We start from the raw sequence: 24,713 nt of genomic DNA on the forward strand, positions 1-24,713 counted from the left end.
TTTGTTTTTCATACCCATGTGCTTTACTGTATGATGGACGCAAGATAGCCACACAGGGGGTGCCGTCCATAACACAGGAGTGCTTGCCAACAAAATAACTGTCTGCAGGTGAAGACGGTGGTGGCTTCAGCTCCGGGGTCAGGCCCCCGCAGCGCTGCTCGCTGTCCCAGCAGGTGACCCGCCAGTCACATGTCCTCCGACCCCCTTTGGCTCCTCCCGTTCCCCCGACGACGTCCTGAAACGTCTGCCAATCAGCCGGCAGGTGCGCTATGGGAGGGGGGCACGTCCAGTTCCAGTCGCAGCATGGAGTCAATGGGGCAGCCGGCCAAAGGGAACTTCACTGAGACCCCCCTCATTGCCCACCCCTTTCAAGCCTTAGACACGTACAAAAAATACACATAGCACACACGCTTCATAAATACGAAGATTAAAACACCGCATGCTGGAATCGGCAAAAGAACCACATCCTTAGAAAATACTGGGAACATGAAAGCCGTGGAAAACGGCAGCGAACGGAGTCAAACTTAAATCACGGGAGCTGAAGGAAGAACAGCGGAGGAGCCGGTTGCCGGGCTGGGGAGGCGCGAGGGGCTTGTCCGCCGTGTCTCGCCGCTCGCTCCCGGCTGCGCATGGAGCTGCAGTTTTATGACATTAAATATTAAGAGCTGGAAATTAATAATGGAGCCTGACAGGTCGTCTCCTGTGTCTGCCTGGCTGTCGTCCTGCTCAGCTCCATGCAGGGCTCATGGTCCCCTGTCCTTCAGAGCCATGTCCGGCGAGTAGAAGAGCACATTGGTGTCGTCTTCGTCGGAATCAGAGAGATCCAGCTCCCCGGCGGGGGCGTAGCGCACCGATCCCGGGTGGTACTCGCCAATCCGGGTGTGGTCGCAGAGCCGAGAGTGCAGGGCCAGCTATGGGGATGTGGAAGGAGACGACAGAGGGGGTTGGTACCGGGTCAACATGCTCCCCCCCCCCTTCCCAGCCCACATGAGCGATTTCCACAGGAGGCAACAGGAGAAGAAAAATAATCGCTCTGCTGTTAAAGATTTAACATTTAATCAGCGAGTTCCCTTTGTGTGTCCTGAGCGAGACACACAGGCAAGGACGCACACACATACACATCGGTTTGTACTCATATCTTTGTGGGGACTCATTCATTCATTTCTATGGGCAAAACTCTAATCCCAACAATGACAACCTTAACCCCTACCCACCCCGCAAGTAGCCAAACAAAATACAAGAGACTTTTGGCATTTTTAGTTTTTTGATTGCATTCACAGATTTGTATAAAATTGAATTTCCCCTTGCGGGGACTGAAAGAATGGTCCTCACAAAGTCAAAACGACAGGTTTCTCTTGCATTGTGGGGACATATGGTCCTCATGATGTAATATATATATATATATATATATATATATAACCCACACACACACACGCATATGCGGGAGAGCAGGGAGTGCCGGCGGTGTGAGGCTGTGGAGAAATGAGCGGCTCCTTTAGTAAGTGCTGATCGATACCCTGCTGCCACCCTGGGGAATAACCCCCCCCCCCCCCCCCCCAACAAGATGTATGAGGCCAGTGGGGCAAACAGACCCTGTGCTGCCAGGACTGGAAACAGTGCTGGTTAGTGACTGAGCATGGAAATATACACATAAGGTATACACACACATCTCACACACATACACACACATCTCACACACATACACACACATCATGCACATGTAGCGCGATGGGCAGAAGCACCCGGGTCCTGAAAGGCGCACCGCCGCACTGCGTTAATTACCGCTGCGGGTGGAGATGGCCCCAACCCTCCCGGTAGGAATGAGGGACACCCTGCTGCGTTGACGAGCAACGACCCCCCCACCCATTCCCTCCCCCAAGAGCAGTCAGAAAGCCCCCACGGCAGCCCGGCATGGCCAAGGGCAATCAGCTCACCCCCCCTCCCCCTCCCTGCACGCAGACGCCTCCTGACTGACATTTCAGATAAAGGTCACCCAGCGCCAGCCTCCCTCCCTCCCTCTCTCTCTCTCTCTCTCTCTCTCGGCCTGGACGCTGAGCTATCAACGCGGCCCACACAGTCGCCAGCGAGGACGGTGGGGGGAGGGGGGGCATTTGACGCCTGGCACTTGTAATCACCGGCTTTTGTGTCTCGCACCGGCTGTGTTTGAGGTAATGGCGTGGTAAATACTGCCATTTAACGGCACAAATGCCAGCATAACACTCAGGCTGGTCTCCGAAAACGGAACCACCCCCCCCTCCAGTGGGGGGGGGGGGTGGCCTCGGACATTGTGTGTGTGGTGTGTGTGTGATCCTTTGTCACCTTCCACTGCTCTGTGGTTCTCACTGAGACGCTTTACCTCGCCAAACTGTGTTAGAAAGCCGGACTTTTCTCGAAGGCGCGCCTGCACTGCGTAGCCATGGAGACGCTGCCAGCACTCGGTCTGCGGCCGATCGGAGGATGGCTACGGAGCGTAAAGCTGCGGCAGAAACGTCTGGCCGATCAGGGCCGCGTGTGCCAGAGCTCCGTGGAAAAGAAAGGTAAGGGGGCCGAATAAACCATGGGAGGAAGGTGTGTGTGTGTGTGACAGGAGGGGGGGGGGGTGCGGTGCAGACTGACAGTTAAAAGAAAGAGTTAAAAGAAGAGGATCAAAGTAAATACCAGGGAGCAAACGACTGGGATTAGCGCTGTGAGATACGTTCACTTTACGCGCTCCGCTCCTCTCCGCTCCGCTCCTCTCCGGCTAATCTGATTCCGTGGCCCCCGCTGCCGCTAATCTCTCAGAAACAATTTCCCAGCCTCCCCGGCGAGGGACTCGGCACATAACAAACGCCGCTGCTCGCCAGGCGGTCCCTGCTCTGCGGTGGAGCCGCGTGGAATTGTTATGATGACATTAGCGTGGTTGCGTGCCGGGGGTGTCGGGCTGGGGGGGGGGGTGGGGCGTGGCCCCGTCTCATTATCTGATCGCCTGCGCTGCATTCACGCTCCCCGACCTGATCTGTGCACACGCCCCGGGGGGGCTGCATGTTTCCAGGTGTCTGCTTTGGACTTGATGAGTCCCCTGGGGGCAGAGAGAGGCAAGGCAAAGGGGGAGGGGGGGCTGAGCCAAGGCCACATCTGAAATTTGAACCCCCCCCCCCTCCCGGGCCTGCGGAGAGGCTAAACCACCTGACCGCCAGCCGCCCCCCCTCCGTCCTGCGCCTGCAGCTTTTATTAGCTGTTATGACTTGGAAATTTATTTCGCGGCTCATCCTGCTTAGAGGGGAAAACAAGCCCCCCCCTTTCAGCCCCTGCCTCCCCCCTCCCTCCTTCCCTCTCACTGGCACGGAGACGGAAAAAGGGATAGAGGGGAAAAAAAATCAATAAGGCAGTCAGGCTTGAGCGATGAGAGGAGGAAGCTCAGGGCCCCTGTGCTTTCCCACGTCCGCCCGCCTGCCCGCCCGCCGCGTCTCCGCCAGACGTCCCGTGGTACCTGCAAGCCCGTCAGGCTCAGCTGGCCCCAGATGTCGCGGTCCAGGCCAAAGACGACGGCATTGGCCAGTCCGTGCAGAGGGCCGGAGAAGACGTGCATCAGCGTCAGTGAGAACACCGGTGTCCTGGGGTACAAGGCGTTATGGATCCTGCGGGCAGAGAGGCAGCCGGTGTTACCCTGTGTATGCGGGAATACTCACAGAGCGAGGCTGGAACACACGCACAGATACAGGCACCTTCATGGAACAATATACAGGCACACAAATTTCTTTATGCGCGCACACACACACACACACACACAGATGGGATCACCCTCCAACATACACACATACACAAACTCATACATACTCATATATGAATACATACACATATGCAAATATTTTATATGTGATGCAACTACATATCCTCATAGAAACTGAGGCACACACACGGAGTGCAATAATGACAACCCCCCCCCCCACCCCCACCCCACACACACAAAATCTCTATGAGGACAGGAAGCGGCTGACATTTCGGAAGGTGTGCGGCAAAATCTGAGGGAGCCGTTTTGCCAGGAATGGGCAGCGCCCCCTGTCTGCAGGCTTGTGCTCCAGCGCCACTGCGTATGGCTGAGGACTGATTTGTGATTTACTCACAAATGTCAAAATAAGTACCAAACATACCTGTGTGAAAGAGTGAGGCCAGGACAGGCTCTGAGAAGAGACACACACACACACACACACACACACACGCACACGCACACGCGCACACACACACACACACACACACACACACACACACACACACACACAGCTCCCTATTCAAACACACAAATCCATCTCCTTACTAAGTTACGTCTGACAGCAGCATTACTCTCCGATCCCAGTCGCACGATTCTGTCCTCATTTCATTCTCTGTATCAGTCTTAATGCCAGCTCTCATTTCATTTTCGATTCCAATCCAGTCTCTCGATCCTGCCCTCATTTCCTCCTCCATTCCAATCTCAATCCCTCCATCATTTCATCCTTCATTCCAATCCCAGTCTCTCAATCCCTCTTTCATTTATTCCTATATCTCAATCCTACCCTCATCCCATCCTTCATTCCAATCCCTATCACATCCTCACTCTTCAATCCCGGGAACGTCTCGGGTGGGGAGACTTCCGGGAATACAAAAGCGGACTCTGCTGCGAGACTGAAGCGGTGCAAGGTGCCTCCCACATTTCGCAAGAGGAGGAAAATAAAGAGGAATCATCTATCCGGTGTCCGTAAACCACATAAGCAGGCACCGGGAGGACAGTAAGAAAGACAGCCCAGGAATGAAGAGCCCAGGAATGAAGAGCCCAGGCTGCCTCTCTGACTGCTGTTGGCGTGTTGATGGAAAGAGCACAAAAAAACGGCATTTTGGTGAGTCAGCCTCTAGCGTGGGGGGGGACGCGGCTCACAGGGAGCTGGAATAGGCCTGATCACGCCTGCCCCTCCTCCCAGAACTGTGGCCACCCAGATTAGCCTTCTGACACGGGCTCCAAAACCAGGAGGTATGAAAATATAATAAATTTTAAAACAACAAATTTGTCTCTTTTATTTACTGCTTTTCCTTCCAAATCATGCGACAAATCTAGCTGGGGGAGGCCGGGCAGGACCCCCAGCAGCCGCCCCGCACAGCCCCGTGGCGTGAGCGATCTCTGAAAAGCACTGCGCTAAATGCACGTCTGGCGCCTCCCCTCCAGGCTACTCGCTCTCTCGCACACCCACCCCGCCGGCGGTCAGGACGCCACTGCAGCGTGCCGAGAATCTGAGGGCCGACACATTCTTGGCTGCGATGCTGCCGGCACACAGCACCTTTTTTTTTTTAAAATGGGAGGGGGGGGGGGGGGTTGTGTGGGGGTGGAGGGTTGGGAGGGGGGGTTAGTCAGCCAGGACTGGGATCACAACGGGTGCTGCCCTGCCGAGGACCTTCAGGCAGGACAGCGTAGAGACACGGCCGGCCGACTATCCACCCCCCCCCCACCCACATCGGCGTGGTGCCCCCCAGCCCCCGCGGCTCAGCCGGAGATAAAGTCCCCTTTCAGCCTCTGCCAAGTTATTTGTCTGTTGGCGGGTGAGACGCTGCAGGTAACGCCAGTTCTGCGTCCCGACCTCGCGCTCGGTCTGGCCCCCCCCTGTCCTGCGCACGAGCCCCCCCCACCCCCGCCTGCTCTGGATTAGGGCTCAGCCCTCTGCCGCTGGCTGCTCTCCTACTTCACCACGGTCTTGGCAATTCCACAATCCTTTTGCGTTATTCGTTTAAGCTGCCGGCTTCCCTCTCTCTCTCCCCCTCTCCCTCCCTCTGTTATTTTTTTCCCTGATCCTTGCTCCGCCGGTTCCCCGCAGATGTGATCCACAGCCCGCAGATAGTTAAAGCAGAAACGGGTCATGCTGTGCAGTGGGGTCTGCCCGGACAGGCCCCAGCTCTGGTCCGGAAGGCGGGTGGGAGCCACGGAGGTGCATCTGTGATCGGCTGCTCGAGGCTCCCGTCAGGGGAGGGGGGATTTAAAGCAAGTCGGCTGCCACTGGGATTGATTTCACTTCCCATTAACGGCCAAATAAATCAAGGGCATGGGCACCGCGGCCCCCCCCCCGGGGCACACCGGTGTGCCGCCTCCCACTAAACGTGGTTAGAGCTGGCGGAGACGCCGATAAGCAGGTTAATTGCGGCTGAACGGACGAGCAGCGCAGAGCGCTGGGCCCTGGGCGTCTGTCACCGACGCAGCGTAAGCGGAATTGGATCGCCCTGGGGGGGGGGGGCACGGACCACCCTGGGCCCACATCCCACCAGTCTGAGTGTCGAGAGCCAATCGCCGGACCACTTACCATCACCTCCCCCCCTACGAGGTCTGTCTGACCCTCACCATGGAAGGGGGTGAAGATTTAAGGAGGAAAATGTTTTTCCTGCATGCAGATGCGCCCCCCCGCATCACGTCTCCTCGCCCTCATCCTAGTGTGAAAAAGACGCCTAATGTTCTGCTGGACTGTCGGCCATTTTGCAATCAGGAGACCTGTCGAACCATAGGCCGGGGGAGCAGATTAATAAGCGCTCGTCCCTGGTCCCCTAAAGAGAACTGCTGAGACTCCAGGTCAACAACAATAGCCCCTCCCCCAGGAGTGACAGTGCCACCCCACCCAGAAAACTGACCCTCCCCAACAACATGTGACTCTTCAGCATTGAGCAAAAACAAGAGACATCCTTGTTATTCCGTCACGATTCTGGGTTCAGTGGGGGGGGGGCAGGGAGATAAAGAACAGATATAAACGCTGTTCTTCCCCCCGTGCTGGCCGTGACACGCACGGCGACTCGTTCCGTTCCACGGGCTGACTGCAGGATGCAGCTGAAAGTGCTCATTGTTTCGCCAAACAAAACACAAAATTCCCACACCCAGAATACAGGACTGGGGCCCCTCCCCCGGTGGAAGGGGGCTGCCGTAAACGCTGAGGTAGAGGTGAGCCGCAGCGTTATTGATGGGGAAGTTGCCAGGAACCCCCCCCCCCACCGCCCCGGGAGACCCGACCCAGCACATTACTCATTCCCCACTCCGACGGCCAAACACGCCCTGCCACCACATTCCTCCTTGGGGGTGGGGGCTCATGCGGACATGCCGGAGGTGGGGCTCCGCCCAGGCCGGGCCGCCGTGACCTCACCGGACAGATGGAGCGCCGCTCGGCACGGCTATTCCTGGCAGCCGCTCCCCCTGCGCACGCGGAGAAGGCGGCGGGCCTGGAAAGGCGACCCGGCGCTGCGCAGACGCCCCAGCTGCCCCCGTCTGCAGCTCCTCCGGGCCCCGGGAGCAGACGCGGCGCCATGGCAACAGAACGACTTCAATTAGAGGAAAGAGGAGGCTTCCCTTTCTCTCTGCCGTGGGGGGGCTCGTCTCTTTCCTGTGTTACCGTGGGTGCTAAAAAATAAAGGAGCGGGGCGTGTCGGCGGCAGTGACGGCGCGGGGGGGGCTTCGCGGTCAGACAGCGGGGGTGGCCGGGTTAAGCTGCGACAAAACAGAAGGCCGGCGGTGTCGGGTGGCACTGGGGGGGGGGCGCTGCTATCTGATACAGGTCTCCGCGTCAGAGCTGACGGCGAGCCTCTCACCACGTGCAGCCCCCCCCCAACCCCGAGCCCTGCTCTGTCATCAACTACCCCCCCCCCCCTCTCTCCCTGTATCGTTCTCTCTCGTTTGCCCTTGTGTTCATCCCCCCCCCCCCCTCCCATCACCCCAGCCGCCTGCCCTTTGCCAGCGAGGAGGGTAGACAGGACACCCCCCCCCCCCCCACAGCACAGCGAGGGGGGGGATATTATCAGCTAGGGCGGGCCCCCCTCCCTCCCTCTCTATCAGCTTCAATCTCTTCACAGCCGCTGCGGGACGGGAGCGTGCAATCTCACAATCTGCAAAGGCCCGTCCGTCTTCGCCTGTACCCACATCACGCGCTCCCCCCTCCCTCCCCCCCCCTCTCTCTCTCCCCCCCCCTTTCTAATGCCCTTCCAACACATTCTTTGGGGGGTAGAAGCTCGAGAACAGCTGGAGTTCCTGATCCCTTCTCTTTATGTCACATGCCCCGGCAGACCACTGCCTCGTTTCCCTTGACCAATAAAACTGCCACGTACTATTTTGGGGGGGGGGGGGGGGGGGGTTGGGGGGCTGCTACCAATGTAGAATCAGCCCGAGAAAGTCGACGTGCGTGAGGTTGGTCGCCTTGCCACAAACTTACGCAGCCCTGCTCAACTCAGGGAATTTTCCTGGGACTTCTTTGGCGGGTCGTCTGGAAATAATGCTCTCTTTGCGTGCTAATTTTTGCCTCCGCCCCTAGGGGGCAATGTTTGGCCCGGGAACCATCACGCAGGAAGGGGGAGGGAGCCTCCCGGTACTGTAGAATAATTCGCACTTCTCTCCTTCTCCCTCTCTTGCTCGCCTGCTCGCCGCAGCCGCCCACACAGTCAGCCGTGCTGCTCACTCTCACTCGAACACCCGCGCCCGTGTCTCCTTTGGCAGCCACCTGCGCCCCGCCTGGCCCAGCCAGAACACGGGCTCTGCCGCTTCGCGTGCCTCTTTATCTGATCGCTAGACGGCTCCGCCTCGTGGCCTGGACTTTGTTCTTCCCCCTCAGATGCCTCTCACGCACACACACACACACACACACAGACACACACGCAAGCACGCGGACCGGCAGCTCTCAGATCTCCCCCAGCGCTGTGCCGTCTACAGAAACCATCTGTTTCCCTCCATGCTACCCGGGCCAAAGCGTTCTGGGTCTCCAGGGCTGCATGCCTGGCTACGGGGAAGCCCGCCTTGGCGAGATCACCCAGCTGGGGAGGACCGATTGTGCCGGATCCGGCGTCCGGAGTTTCACTGGCTTCCTGCGAGGCCATCCCATCTCGCTGCTTTCGCTCCTCACCGTATCGCCCACACGGACCGCCTGAGGGTTACAGTGTTGGGGGGGTCCCCTCCCTCTGCTGGGTTAATCCCCAGCATGTCGTCCCCTATCCCTGGGGTGGCCTGACGCCGTGCAGACGGTACTGCCTGTGTGCTGTCTGCGCAGCCTGCGTGTGCAAGTCAGGGAGTATGTGTGTGTGAATCCCGCAGCTACAGCAGTGCACCGTCACGACACCACCACCCATAATCCCCTTTGATCAGGGGGGTCGGGGTCACGCCAGGGTCAGCCCGTATTTCATCTGTCCGTCTCTGTTTTTCTCCTCGCCCCGCGGCAGCCTCCCCCGCCCCCCCCCAGGCTCACACGTCCCTGTGAACATCTGCGAGTGATTGTATCGAGGCATAAATTATTTTAGAGGCTGCTGGAAGCGATCCGACTTTCTCTTCAGCGCCGGCCGCCGCTGTGCTGGGGGGGAACACACGTGCACACGGACATGTGCAGGGCGCAGTGTGCTAGTGCGCACTAACAGGTGTGTGTGTGTGTGTGTGTGTGTGCGTGCGTGCGTGTGCGACAGAGAAAGATATGCATGCACGTCTGTCAGCCAGACTGTGTGTGCGTGTGTGTGTGTGTGTGTGTCCCAGCAGCTGTGCGCACGTGTGTGCGTGCGTGTTAGAGAGCCGGACCACACAGCGCTGGGCGCGGAGATTACAGAGCGGCAGGGACCGGCGCACCGCTGCCGTGGAGATTATCGCAGCCGCTGACGCTCACCAGCGGAAACAAAGAGGCATCCTGCTTCCTGGAACACGACAGCAATCCGGCTGCTGCGTGTTTCCCTGGTAGCCTGGAGCTGTCGCGGGGCTTACACGGGCTAAACCGCGGTGTTTACCCCCCCTCCTGCTGCCCCCCCCCGCCCTCCGCGGTAGCGCTAATGATCAGAAACGACTCGCGAAGTAGAGCCGTCCGTGTGTGTGTATGTGCGTGTGTGTGTGTGCCGCGCTGACAGGCGGCTCGCCATCTCCTAACCCTCGTCTTTATTTTTTTCTTCACCGCATGCGGTGTCAGGTGACCGCGGGGGGCGGGACCAGAGCCAGCCTGCCGCCACGGCTCACGGGGGCCGGAGCCCCGGAAGGCCGCCTTTATCTCCCAGCCGCTACTAATTAGGAATTCTCCTATCAGGGAAGCGTCCCGATCCCATCAAATTAACGAGCTAATTTATTAAATTATTAGACTAAATTATTTATTAATTTCGCTATGAATAGAGCCTGATTCATCGCAGCGGCAGGATCTTCCACGCAAAGCGGTTTCCCTTTTTTTTTTTTTTTTTTTACGGGTAGAGTAACGGGCTCCTTTCAAAAGCTACCTGAAGGAGGGTGGGGGGGGGGGGGGATCCATGAGTGCTGGGAGGACAAAGGGAAGCACAAGCACCTCCGTTTACGGAGAAAAACAAGCGGCTCCCTCAGCCCCCCCCCCCCCCCATTTCCCAGGTAGCTGCGGATGAAAGGCCAGCCTCCTGCAGCCCTGTGAGAGCCGTTTACCGCGTGCCGCACGTGGGAGCGACTCACAGCGCAGCCGGCATGATGAATATTTAAAGCTGGCAAGTGGGGGGGGGGGCATCATTTATTAATGCCAGCAGTGGGAGAGATAAAGAGATTGGCTGTGTACACAACACGGCATGGCGTTCAGACTGGGGGGGTCTGCGGGGGCCTCGGGGGCTATGTGGTGTCACAGACGTGTCATTCAGAAGCTGTTTCTCCCCCCCCCCACATAAAACCGCCCCCAGCCCCGGCAGCCCTCTGCTAAATATAGGCACACATCCATTAGTGATCAGGCACAGCAGCAGGGTGGAGGTGGCGGGTGTGTGTGTGTGTGTGTGTACGGGGAGGGGGCCTAATCTCCTGCTCGCTGCCTCCATTTAACCCCCACGCCCTTCCTGGAGCGACATGGGGAGACACACAGACACATACACGCACACACAGCTCATTATAAATGCGCACGCACCTGCTTGTCCAAGCGAGGACGCGTCGTTCGCAATACAAACACACGCATGCCCGTTTGCGCTGGAGCTAATGAGTGCTCCGGCAGGCAGACTCACACGCGCTGGCGGAGACTGGCGTGCTGCGGTGTCCCCGGGCGCACAGTCACACTGCTTAATAAGCGCAGGGCTTTCAGGCTCAGGGTCACAGGAGCACACACACAGTCACATGCAGTCTGGGTCACACACAGTCACACACAGACTGGGTCACACACAAACACACACAGTCACACAGAGACTGGGTCACACACAGTCACACACACAGTCACACACAAAGACAGTCACACACAGACTGGGTCACACACAAACACACACAGTCACACACAAAGACAGTCACACACAGACTGGGTCACACACAAACACACACAGTCACACAGAGACTGGGTCACACACAGTCTGGGTCACACACAAACACACACAAAGACAGTCACACGCAGACAGTCAACCGCAGATTGGGTCACACAGTCACACACACACACATACAAACACAGTATTTGCAGTTATACGCACATGCAGTCACACACACAATCACATGCACTAGTTACACAAGCACACACACACGGCTCACAGAGGCCAGCCAACATCAGATATGCAAATGGCCGTCACCGTCTCGGAGCGAGACATTGCCAAACACTTAGACCCGGCAGAGCCACTGTAATTAACCTCACAAGAGCTCTCAGCCACTAAATTCACGCGCCGCCCCCCCCCCCCCGCCGGGCCCAGCTTCCTCAGAAACAGCCCCCGGCTCGTCCATCTTCCCCTTTCCGGGCCTCGCAGAGCAGTGGCGCCCCATGCAGGTGACCGCGGGCACTGGCAGAGCACAGTGCGTCACCTCCGGATGGCGCTGTGCCAGCCGGGGGCACATCTGCGGGGCACGGGGGCAGGCGGCAGTGCCCGGAAACATGAGCACTCTTATCTCACCGCCCAAACCGCCGCGCCGCCATTTGCATAGTAAATCCCGCGGTTATTTTTACCGACGGCTTCGGCAGAAAAAAATCCCAGGCGGAGACCCGTGCCGGCTGCCCCCTTCCTGGGTGAACCGAGAGCAGGGCTCCCAGCTGTCCTGGGTTTGGCTGCTCCTCTGTGGAGTCGGGGGGGGGACATTATGAATCTTAAAAACAGTCAAGGAGATGCACGGTGGAGTTTAGGGGCTCATTAACGACAGAGGCGGCGAATTTAATGCACATGGGGGGGGGGGGGGGGGGGGGCTTCTGCCGACAGGCCATTTCCTCAAAATGGGGGCGGTAGCGTGACTCGGAACATCAGCCGGACACAGCGAGTCTGACCTGCTTCCGGCAACCGGATCCTGACGGCCAGCGGCACCGCGGTCCAGGGAGGTCAACCCGGGAGGGTGGTGGGGGGGGGGGGTTTGTCTAAAAGGATGTTACAGAATGAGACAGAGAGAAAGAGCGACAGAATAAGAAGGAAAGTAGGCTGTAGTTGAGAGGGGGAGAAAGACAAAGCGAGAGAGGAAGAGAGGGGAGACGGAGAAGTGAGCAATAGCGAGAACGGAGAGAGCGAGGGAGCGAGAGAAAGTGAGAGAACAACAGTACGGGGGGAAGTACAGTGCGAGCGGAGCGGAGGGAAAGAGAGAGAGAGTGGGGGGGGTGCGGCACGGCACAGGCCAGATAAGAGTTAATGGAAACTCCTCCCCCGCCCCCAACCTGTTTGCGAGCGGCGCTGGCTTTTGTGAGATGAATAATTACCAGCACTCAGCTCTCGCCTTCCTCATTTTTCAAAGCCTTGCCGAGAAATTATTTTCTGAGAGGCGTAAGATCTCCAGCACTGACTGTTGCTCAGGTTTCCGGGGTTTGGGGGGGGTGGCGGGGGGCGCAAAAAAAATAAATAAAAGGGAGAAAAATAAAAAGACAGAAATGAAATCTCTGCAGAGGGGGAGTAGAGCGGCCTGCTCGGGGGGGTAGAGAAGGCCGGGGGCAAGCCCCCCCACGACACCCCTGTGCGGGACACAGGGTCTTCCAGGGAATCGCAGCGCGTTACAGGAGCTTAATGCGGCTTAAAAACACGTCCCTGTGAAATACGGCAGAGGGAAAAGGCACACAAATATTTCCTTCCACTTCAAAGGAGAAATTCAAAGGATCTTACTTCAAAGATTTTTTTTGTCTTGAATTTTGGGGGGGGGGGGGGGGCTATAAAGCTGTCAGAAGCACGGTTGTTTGTGCGTTAGGAGCCGTGCTCTCATGCCGGCTGTGCGTGCGGGGCCATGGCTCACGGGTCACGTCAGCGGGGGTACGAGGCTGTGAAGGGCCACTACGAGCCTCCTGCCGTGGCATTTGCCCCCCCCCACATACAACCCCGCAGGGAACAGCTGGACAAGAGACAGCAACAAGCTGGGGATTTAACCCCTTTGACGGTCATTGGGTCTCTGAGGTCCTACTGCATGGCTGCAGAACAGGAGGTAGACTGGCCTGGGTGCTGTACCCCCCCCCACCCCCACCCAGCCCACCCGCACCCTCTGGCCGACCCCCGTGGGGGGAAGGGGGTGGATGGCAGTACAGCGCAGGGGTGAGGAAGGCGTGGGGGCGGGGAGGTTCAGGGGTTTAATCCAGAATCCGTGCGCACATAAGGAAACAATGAACACAGCTGTCATGCTGGGGGGGGGCGGGGGGGGGGGGGCGTGACATGGCCGGAAAAACACAGGCGTTTTACATCCACACATCCAACAGCTGGTATGGAATTTCAATGTGTCAGATCGCGTGTGTGTGTGTGTATGTGTGTCCGTGTGTGTATGTGTGTCCGCGCGCGTGTGTGTGTGTGTGTGTGTGTGTGTGTGTGTCTGTATGTGTGTGTGTGTGTGTCCGTGTGTGTATGTGTGTCCGCGCGCGCGTGTGTGTGTGTGTCCGTGTGTGTGTATGTCCGTGTGTGTATGTGTGTCCGCGCGCGCGCGCGTGTGTGTGTGTGTGTGTGTCCGTGTCCGTGTGTGTATGTGTATGTGTATGTGTGTCCGCGCGCGCGTGTGAGAGTGTGTGTGTGTGCTTGTTTGTCGTCGTTTCGCACGCAAGTCCCGTTCAGGCAGCGCTATTGCAAAACCCCCCACCCCCCGCCGGCGTCCGTCTGGGAACCGTGTGGAGATGGTGACATGAACTTTAAATGCTCTGAAGGCTGAGAGGAAAGACAGAGAAGGAGAGAGGGAGCAAGAGAGAGAGAGAGAGAGAGAGAGACAGAGTGTGTGAGAAAGAGAGAGAGAGAGAGAGAGGGAGCAGATGAGGAGGGTGATGCTAAGCAGAAACGATGGAGAGAAGAGGAAGTAACAGGGAGGCAGAGAAGGACGTGAGGAGGAGGGAGCGATGGGGGGGCGGGGGGTTAACGCTGTACTCTGTCCTGTACCCATGACCCCCGCTCTTGTTTATAGCCCCGCTTTCCGGTTCGCTAGCCTGACGTGCGGGCGGAGCAGCGTCCCGCGGGGCTGGGTGGTCGTAATTCTTCCGCAGCGCGGGGCCATGGCTCGTTTAGTGCCGTGACCCGCTTCTGCACGGAGAGAGTCCCTGTGTGGGACAGCCTGGCCTCGAGCGTGTGTGTGTGTGTGTGTGTGTGTTTGTGTGTGTGTGTGTGTGTCCCTGCATATGACGTGTGCGGCTCCCCGCTTCCCACCGGCACTCAAATGCAGCCCCTGAAACCTGAACCCTTGTGGGAGGCGAGCCCCCCCCCCATTCACGACTGACAGGCACACCTGATATCCCGCCCTGTTTCAGCCACGCCGAGAGGGACACCCCCTACCCCCCCGCCCGCGCTTCGCCTTGCACTACAAGGTCACACCTCTGTAATAAATCAAACCGCCTCCTTTTTAAAATCTATTCTCAGACCGGCGTCTTTGGAATTCGATGGCACGGGAAGGTGGTGATCCGGGGGCCGTGACTTGGCGGAGGATCCCATATAAATCAGAACCGCCCCGCAGGCCAAACGGCAGAATGGGCTCCGTGTGGAAGCAGCGGTGCAGCGCTGACCTGGGCCGGACTCCTAATGTCTGCACACTGATTAGGAAATGCATAATTCATTCACAGATCCTGAAGCGCGGGGGCGCCGTCAGATCTGCTGTGCGGATGGGGAGGAAGATGGGCTGACTCGCTGGAAGGGTGGGGGTGGGATGGGGTAGCATCATGTGGGCCTTCGGAGGGGGAACCTTGACCCTGCAATCGACCTGTGTCTCCATGAACATTAGCCACTGTACGGCGGCCGATGGAGCTAATCACTTAGCTACCTCACGGCCTTCCAGAAGGGGGGGCTTTACCCTCCCCTGTCGTTCAGGCTGCCGCAGTTGCCGCAGGGACAAGGGGGAGCCCAGCTGGATCTGAGGCAGGGGAGGTGGGAGTACTATCAGGAGGCGGGGCTACAATTGGGAGGCAGGGCTATGATCTGGAGGCGGGGCTACAATTGGGAGGCAGGGTTACAATCGGGAGAGAGGGCTATGATCTGGAGGCGGGGCTATGATCTGGAGGCGGGGCTATGATCTGGAGGCGGGGCTACAATTGGGAAGCAGGGTTACATTAGAGAGAGAGGGCTATGATCTGGAGGCAGGTCTACAATCGGGAGGCAGGGTTACAATCGGGAGAGAAGGCTATGATCTGGAGGCGGGGCTACAATCGGGAGAGAGGGCTACGATCTGGAGGATGGGGGGCTACAATCAGGAGGTGGGGTTACCACAGCCAAGGAGGAAGGACCTGGGGTGTCGGCTGGGGTGGGGGGGTTACTGGGGGTTTGGGGGTGAGGTGGGGAGAGGATGACGTCAGTTCAGGCCACACTCTGGCATGAGGAAGCACCCCCGACCGGCTGACAGAAGAAGCTTCACGCTTGTTTGGAAACTGTGAATCCCACACGCCATCCTGCCACAGCCGACAGAGTTTATTTATACTTGCGCAGGAGAAGAGACAGGGTGGGGGGGTGCGCTACAGGATGTCTGGAAATGAATTCAGAGGAGAGGCGCCGGGGGGGTGTGGGGGGGGGGGCAAAAAGTACAGACCATAGCGTGAATGCCAAGACAACCAGCGACAACGAAGGACAAGGACCCCTAAGAGCACAGCGGTATTCCGGAGACGCCGCTTGCAGTGAGAGCAGGAGAACGTCGCTGGACACCTCATCCAACGAAGCGCTGCATCGCTAAGCAGAAGCACACTAGCAGACTTTCCGGAACCACAAAGCCCACAGTCTGAAGGGCCAACAGCTGCTCCACGTGGATTAACCCACGTGCTAATCTGACACAACTACACGGGCTAGTACCTGTTGATGAGGGGGAATAGGGAGACCAGCAGGTATACTGACGGGTACCACTTCAACGGCTTGATCTCCTCGCCCAGTGACACCTGCAGGTGGGGAAAGGTACTGTGTCACCAGTGCAACTCATCCGCTTTAAGAGCAACACACTCATTGTACGTGCAAAAAAACACTTCCGACTTTAGACACTGACATGTAACCAGGAAATGAATTAATGTATTAATTCAGCATATTATTACATATAAAAAAATTACATTCTTTGTTAAACTATGAAATCTATAGAGACATTAATATATTATCATGCAATCGCAGGCAGTGGAAAAGGGATTAGAGTGACATCACAGAGCAGAGCAGACAGACAGGAGGCTGAGAGGGAGGGGGGGAGAGAGGGAGAGGGAGAGAGAGAGAGGCCAGAAAGACGGATCAAAGGGTGGCAGAGCACCGAACACGAGAAGCAGCCCCCCCTGTTTACGGCCATTTTCCCACTCCTCTGTTCATCCAGCCATCCGTCTTCAATAACCGCTTATCTAGACCGGCTCACGGCAACCCAGGGTGGGGGGAGAGGGGGGGCAGCTGTCACGCTGACATTGGAGGACTCTAGGTGACAGGTACCCCTCCTGCTCTGGAAAAAACCCGTAGCTCGTGAGAAGCGGTGTTAGCGTTCTGATCCGAACGCAGACCTGCAGGTGTGTGGTGACAGCAAGCCTTCCGCTGCCCCTCTGCCCCCCCGCAAAAGCCCTTGCGGTATCCTCAATGAAATACATCACACTACTGCTGCTGGTGATTTATCTACACCGTGTCCTGCTTCACACGGTCTGGCACAGGATGATGAATACGCGCTGTTTTTAGCGTCTGGGTGGCGTATGGGGGTGCCGGGCGAGCAGAACACTAACGATAATCAAAATGTGACACAGCGGGATCGAGCCCTCTGGATTCTGGGATATCCGGCAATCCAAAGCTAAGAACCAAGCGTACAGGGCAAACCACTCCTGGTTCCGGTCCGGTTTGTCTAACAGCCCCGTCACGCCTCTCTGCCCTCCCACAGACAAATCCTATAAGGGGATGTTAGAGACTGTTGAAGAGCCAAAATGAGAGAGGATTCTGGGAAACCAGTGGACTGCGATGATGTAAACCATCTCGGGGATTAGCACGGCGAGGTCGGCGAGGGAGATAAGCATCAGGCCCTGAGCGTTGCTGATCCCCGGCTTCTCTGGGCCACAGGGTGGGAGGTCTGCACCTCCCTGCCACGGGCTGAGCTTTTGATGTGCTTGTTTTACTCCCTTAAGCAGCACCTTTTCCACACTTCCTTCTGCTGGGGGGGGGGGCTAACCTTTCATTGTTCTTAGATGCAGGAAGGGAATCCTGTGGGGGTGCTGTGTCGTGAGTGAGAGGTGAGGTCCAACCGGCTAGAAGCAGCACCGTCAGGCGTCAGGCTAAACGCTCTCGCTGCTATAAGATGAGCAAATCAGAGGCAGGAGACTACAGAGCGCGGTCACCCACACCTGGGATCCGACCACCGCACCTGGGAGACGGGCCGGGCCGGGCCAGTCTATCAGCACTGCTCTGATTGATATTGATGGGGAGCCATTCACGTAGCAACTGAGGGCAGTGGCAAGCCTGACTGGCAGCTCCGGAACAATCCGCAAGCCGGAGATGGCTGTCGGCCGCCCCGGCGCATTTCCGCCCGTCCCCGATGACAGAAAATCTCCCGTTTAAGAAAGCTTTACCGCTCACATTTTCTGTGGTTCATTCTGCCAAGGTGTGGTAACGTGTGTAAATCACAATGTGGGGAGAGAGTACGGCGTGTTCCAGACGGGCACCAAGCCCGTGTATGTGTGTGTCTGCTTGTGTGTATGTGTGTGCGCGTGTACAGTATGTGTGTCTGCTTGTGTGGATGTGTGTGTGTGCGCGTGTATGTGTGTCTGCTTGTGTGTGTGCGCGTGTATGTGTGTCTGCTTGTGTGTATGTGTGTGCGCGTGTATGTGTGTCTGCTTGTGTGTGTGTCTGCTTGTGTGTATGTGTGTCTGCTTGTGTGTGTGTGTGTCTGCTTGTGTGTGTGCGTGTCTGCTTGTGTGTATGTGTGTGTGCGTGTACGTGTTTCTGTGTAAGTGTGAGTGTATCTGTGTCTGTATATGTATGTGTGTGCGTATTTGTGTGTGTGTGTCTATGTGTGCATGTAGTTGTGTGTGTCTGGGTGGGCATGTGCGCGTGAGGGGGCTTCTCTCAGCGATGGAAAATCTCTGGAAAGCGCGCATCAGCACGTGCGATTGTTGCAACAAGGACGCGAGAGGGGATTGGATTTACACGCGTCTGAAGAGACGGCCAAGGGCTCTCACGGGGGAGGAACCACGCCGCGCTGAATTATTGATTGCACTCGCCGCCCCCCTGCCCTCGCCGCAGCCCCCCCCCCCACCTCTCCTGCTGGCTCAATACGCGCTTCTTTTATGACGGCATATTTAACAGCAAACCAGGCACACCGGCGGTCTTAAAATTCGAAAGCACCCCCCCCCCCCCAGCTTTGCGATGACATGGCGAGGATTAGCGGCCCAACAGTGAGGGTGCGGTCAGCGCAACCAGAGCAAAGGCGCCACACCGACTGGCCACAGAAGCTGCGGAGGGACACATGGCTGGGGATGGATCAGCGGACACCTCCTGCATTTACATCGGCTCACGCGTCTTTGCAAGCAATCATGATAATTCATAACACGCACTCACGCGCTCACAAGCCGCGCGCGCGCGCACACACATACACATACACACACACATACACACACACACACACACGCACGGTGAAAGCCTGCCAAAGCCACCGCTAACGAACAAAAACAAGCAGTAGGGATTATAATGGAGGGAAGAAAAAACAAACAAAGGCATCACACAGCAGGCGTCCTGATGAGGGCCCCGGGGCCGTCGGCGGGCCCCTGTAACTGCCCGTCGATAAACATCCCGGACAGGCGTCCATGATCCCGGCGCGGGGGAGTGAGGCACATTCAAGGCTGCTGCTCACCGGCGATGAATCATTAAAGAGGAAAAGGCCGTGCAACCAGCGCCTACATTTCAGCGATAACCTCGCGGTGTCACGCGTTTAATATTTCAGGCTCCCGCCGCTCAGGGAGATTCGCCAGGCAACCTTAAAAATGATCCTTTCCCGTGCAGGGTGTGTGGGGGGGGGGGGGGGTGGCAGCTCTGCGTCACTGCTGCCACGTTACGATTACAGGCATGCGCAGAGGGGCCAGAAAAATTAGTTGCTCCGATCTCTGTTATTTATGACCAATCAGAAGAGGCAGGAAGTGACATACGGCACTGCTTAGGGCGACCGTTTCAGTTGAGCTGTCACACGTCATCAGCAGCCTGAAATGCCGTCGTCGCTCAGTCCCAGGCATCCCCTGGTGTCACAGCAATGATCCCCCCCTGTCCCCGACGCTGCTAGGGTGACACGCAGCTCGTCCCTAAGTAGTACAGCCGGGACTAAAATCTCACAAGTGCAAGGAGAGACAGCTCAAAAATAATGGCCAACATTTAAGTTACGTGTCAGAAAACAGTTATATTTAACCACGAGTCCCTAAATGCGTCTCTTGCCTTTATTAAGCTGCAGTAATTTTAGCCCGGAGCCTGGCTGCCGTTGCGGTCCACGAGCTGGAAGGTCACAACAGCCGATCGGGCACTGTGGGGGGGCACATCCTCCGGTCCCAGCTCTGGGGCCACATTGCCGCCAACCCACCCGTCGGGCGACCTGCTGGGGTGGCATCCAAACGTTACCAAACGGAACACAACGAAAAAAAGGATGGTGGGTGTCTGTGAATCCCCCCCCCCCCCCGCTGCTGCTGCCTCCGCCCCCGCATGCCTGCCCGGGAGGAACATTGTATCACATACAAAAGGACGAGGAGGGGGCTTTGTGCCCTGAAGGGCTTTTCCCTGGCTGCAGCAGCGAGGCACGGGGGCCGTCTTCATGGAAACGGGTGAGAAGCTGCCGTCTGGGGTCCCATGCAATGGTGCCGCGGGCCCAAGGGGAACCTGCCGCGGGCCCAAGGGGAACCTGCCGCGGGCCCAAGGGGAACCTGCCGCGGACACTCGCCTGTCTGATTAGCGCTTGCATGAAACGGCACATCCTCGGCAACAGGGCCGGGACAGCGTCAAAACTCACGCCTAGAACAGCTGCGGGTCAAGGTGCTCAGCATTTGGCGGAGGGGTCGCGGGACGGAGCGCGGCTGTGATTCGCATTGCGGCCGGTATTCATGGGCACCAGTGGTCACGTGCGACACACTGCAGACCGGCGTCGCTGCAATTAATCACAACTCTGGCCGGCCGAGGACAGAGTGGCCTTTGATTATTTTTAGGAAAATGTGAATGATCTGTGTCAGATCAGCATTATTACTGCTATTTAAACCCATGAGCAGGGTAGCAGCTTTTATAGGGAACACAGATCTCACAGACTGAGAGCAGGCTGGTTTCCCACAATAATATGGCATTTTTTTCATAACCCTTAAGCAGATAAAAACACTGCGGTCCCGGAGAAGCAGAAATGATGGCGTGTGACGTGGCACTGGCATGTGACGTGGGGGAGCGTGAGGTCACCACGGCGACGGGGCAGGAGGGCATGCCATAAGTGTGTTTACACACCGCGATAAACAACGACAGTCGTCACGGGGCCCGGGGGGGGCCTCATTAGTGCCCGTGCAGCTGTGCTCTCTCCATGTCAGTTAACCGCTCCCACGTGTTGGGCTTCCCGGGGAGGGAGGGGGGCGTTAGAGCCTGGCCTCTTCCTGTCAGGGTCCCACGCTGCTCTGCAGGGGGTAATGAAATGGTAATTACACAGGCCAGGGCAGAGCGGAGCCATCACATACCCACCAATGAAACTAATCAGCTGTTTTATTGTATTGTTTTTCCAATGGGACCTCGGGGACGACCGGACACCTCGATACCCAGAATGTTCTCCCGCCACGGAACACCGCAGAAAATGACACAGCTGGGTGCGGAGGAGCCCAAAATCCGACTGAGGGGATGCGCGTCTGGAGACTCGGCGTTCGCAGGCTGGGCGACTCCGCCGGTGCTGCATTGCAGGGCGAGACCACGAGCCGCCAGCTGGAAATAGCGGCTCATCTCGCAGGTGCGGGAAGGACAGACAGCGCCATCCGGAGGACAGGCAGCAGGCGAAGCGCTCGGAGCAGCCCGAAGTTACCTTCATCACACTTTGAAGGAGAGGCGTGCGGCTACCGGCCGTTACACAACCAGCGGATGCGGCCCGTCACGCTCACCTGGGGGGGTAAGACGCCGTAGACATGCAAGCTGCAGGTCACACCCATCGAGGTGAGATCACGGTCCCCAATATGTGCTGGGAGGTCGGGGGGACATCTCTTCAAAGCCCCCCCCCTGGCTAGCAGGCAGCTGGCACAGATAGTGGCGCCGCTGAACGCTGAAAGCCCCCCCCCACCTTTCTTCACAGCGAGGTGGCTTGACACGGCCTGCCTCAGCCACACGCTATGGAAATGAACACCCCCCCCCTCCCCCCCACATCCCACCGGAATGTTTAATGAGCACCCCTCCCCCCCACCGCTTCTAAGTGCGGCCGTTTTTCCACATCATCGTCGGAATAAAGCAGAGCGCTCCAATCCGCCGTGATTGCGGGCTATTCGCGGCGCTGGCGGACACCGGCATCAAACGCCGGAGGTGCGATTTTCCTTGTCGCTGCCCCCCCCCCCCATCTCCCCCCCCCGAATGGGACCCATTTTAAATGAGGCTCTTTACGGCCCTGTTTACGCGTGTACCCGGCGTCCGCGCCCTGCCAATCGGGAGTGTGGCGTCACCGTGGCGATCCCGTCTCTCATCTGCCCGGCAGCACAAAGCAGGGAGATGAGAGAGAGCACCCCCGCCGGCCCCCACAGTGTCGCTTTTCAGAGCCTCGCATGCGGCTCTGACACCCCCACCCCCTTCCCCTAAATGGAGGTCGGCCCCCCACGAGTGCCCCCCCCCAACCTCAAGGCTCCGGTTTTTATCCTCCAGCTGCAGGCGACTCAAAGGCGTCTTGCTGCCTGCTGAGGCCGTCATTACTGCGTAGTGGCGGGGGAAGGGGGGGGCACTTCTGGGAAGCGTGTGAGCGCTGGGTTCAGGCGGTGCCGTCGCCAAGCGGGCGTCCGGCCCAGGGGAGGGGGGGTGGAAGGAAGGGGCTGCTGGGAAGGTCGGCCCTCGGCGGGACCCGGGATAATTGGATACACAGAGCTGCGAGAGCCAGAGCTGGCGTCCAGAGGGAGTCTAAAAATACAGGAGTGAGGCAGGGGGTGGAGCCCCTTGACAGGGGTTGGGGGTGGAGCCCCTTGACAGGGGTTGGGGGCAGGGCCGGGGGCGGGGCCAATGGAAGGGCAGCGCCCAGGGACAGGGCGAATGGAGGGGACAGGGCCAAGGGTGTGGGGGATTGGAAGGGGTGGGGCCAAGGACGGGGCCAATGGAAAGGGCAGGGGCAAGGGCGGGGCCAATGGAAGGGGCAGGGGCGGGGCCAATGGAAGGGGCAGGGCCAGGGTCCCACTCAGACGATCACAGGGACTTCTTGATCAATATTAATGTTATTAGTGCGCTGGCGGTTACATAATCCCGAGCGGATCCGCGAGCGGCGGCTGCATCTGTCACGCATCCAGCACAAACAGCAGCTCCCCCTCTCCCTCGTGACCCCCGGCTGGGCTGCGGCACGACCGTAAACAAGCGCTGTGCTGCGGAAAAGATCAGCCCCTCTGCCTGTTTGTTTTTTGTCGAGCTCTTGCATTTTTTTTTTCCGCCCTTGGTTTCACGGGGTGGTGGCGACGGACGTCTGGATTCAATGCCCTCTGCCTGACCTTGGAGCTGTCTGGTTTGTGAGCGGTGTGTGTGTGTGTGTGTGTGTCTTCAGTTCCCACAAAGAGAAATTTATAAAAATCTGAGACTAAAAACAAAAAACTAAAAATGCCAGAAATCTTGTACTTTGTTTGGCTACTTACGAGCTAGGTAGGGGTTAAGGTCATCATTGTTGGGATTAGGGTTTTGCCCATAGAAATTAATGGATGGTCTCCACAAAGATATGAACACAAATGAGTGTGAGAGTGTGTCTGTGTTTGTATTCGCTCGCATCTGCTTGGCTTTGCCTGCTTTCTGCAGGGTGCAGAATTCAGTCCCTGTGTGTCCCCCTGTGTTCCTCTGTGTCCCTGTGTGTCCCCCTGTGTTCCTCTGTGTCCCTGTGCGTCCCCCTGTGCGTCCCCGTGTTCCTCTGTGTCCCTGTGCATCCCCCTGTGTTCCTCTGTGTCCCTGTGCGTCCCCCTGTGTTCCTCTGTGTCCCTGTGCGTCCCCCGTGTTCTTCTGTGTCCCTGTGCGTCCCCGTGTTCCTCTGTGTCCCCCTGTGTTCCTCTGTGTCCCTGTGCATCCCTGTGTTCCTCTGTGTCCCTGTGCGTCCCCCGTGTTCTTCTGTGTCCCTGTGTGTCCCCCTGTTTTCCTCTGTGTCCCTGTGCATCCCTGTGCGTCCCCCGTGTTCTTCTGTGTCCCTGTGCGTCCCCGTGTTCCTCTGTGTCCCCCTGTGTTCCTCTGTGTCCCTGTGCATCCCTGCGTATCCCCCTGTGTTCCTCTGTGTCCCTGTGTGTCCCCCTGTGTTCCTCTGTGTCCCTGTGCATCCCTGCGTATCCCCCTGTGTTCCTCTGTGTCCCTGTGCGTCCCCCTGTGTTCCTCTGTGTCCCTGTGCGTCCCCCTGTGTTCCTCTGTGTCCCTGTGCGTCCCCGTGTTCCTCTGTGTCCCTGTGCGTCCCCCTGTGTTCCTCTGTGTCCCTGTGCATCCCTGTGTGTCCCCCCGTGTTCCTGTGCGTCCCCGTGTTCCTCTGTGTCCCTGTGTGTCCCCCTGTGTTCCTGTGCGTCCCCGTTTGTCCCATACCTGGTGTTAGCTTGTTGGCTGCTTGTCCATTTTTTGTGCGTCTCTGGTCCAACATGTGCTTCGCTATGTGTGTGTGAGTGCAGGGGCACCCTGAGTACACAGACACACACACACACTCACACACACGCTCACACACACAGAGAGACACGCACCTGCGACTGACGGCCCTGCTAGTTACCGTGGCAGGCTGTGTACGCTGCCTGCGCTCATCACAGCCCTTGCGAGGCTCCCGTCGCTATCAAGTAACACAGTGGGGGGCTGGGGGGGGGGCACACCACAGGCGGCGGTTTCCGCTGCACCCACAGCAACAGCAGGGTTTCCCCCCCACCCCCGTTTACACCTGCTGGTAGCAGCGGAAGACATCTCCCCAGAGCCGGGGGCCGGCTGCTCCCGCCATGACTCACTGTCAGACTCCACAGGCCTGTGGGCACCCATACCACGTGTGGCCCTCAAATGGGGGGGGGGGGATGAGGACAGGGGGCCAGGGGGCTATAAAAGTGGCAGGGCTGAAAGGCCACGCTGTGGGCTGATAACAGGCCACCGCGGAGTCTGACACAGCGTCACCGCGGAAACGGAAAAACGCAGACGTGTGTATGTGTGTATATATAGGCTGATATATATACACAGAGCCCCTTTGAAGAGGCAGGCAGGCAGGCAGGCCGCTTTGGTGCCGACTGGGGGCCTGCAGCGTGCTAAATGTGTCTCGGTTTCCGGTGCTCGCACGCACCTCG

General features: G+C 58.0%; 1 protein-coding gene across 1 annotated transcript in view; it reads right to left on the reverse strand.

The window, feature by feature from the left end:
• LOC111838154 (uncharacterized) overlaps positions 1-24,713 on the reverse strand; it is a 76,466-nt gene continuing 51,753 nt past the window's right edge. Inside the window, exons 11-13 of the mRNA XM_072698922.1 lie at positions 16,108-16,190; positions 3,470-3,617; positions 1-911 (exon numbers count right to left, since the gene is read on the reverse strand). Of these exons, the coding sequence (XP_072555023.1) occupies positions 744-911; positions 3,470-3,617; positions 16,108-16,190 (399 nt within the window). The 3' untranslated portion in view covers positions 1-743. The remainder of the gene's footprint in view (positions 912-3,469; positions 3,618-16,107; positions 16,191-24,713) is intronic.

This window comes from Paramormyrops kingsleyae, chromosome 1 (genome assembly GCF_048594095.1).
Source record: "Paramormyrops kingsleyae isolate MSU_618 chromosome 1, PKINGS_0.4, whole genome shotgun sequence".
NCBI classification, from domain to species: Eukaryota; Metazoa; Chordata; class Actinopteri; order Osteoglossiformes; family Mormyridae; genus Paramormyrops; species Paramormyrops kingsleyae.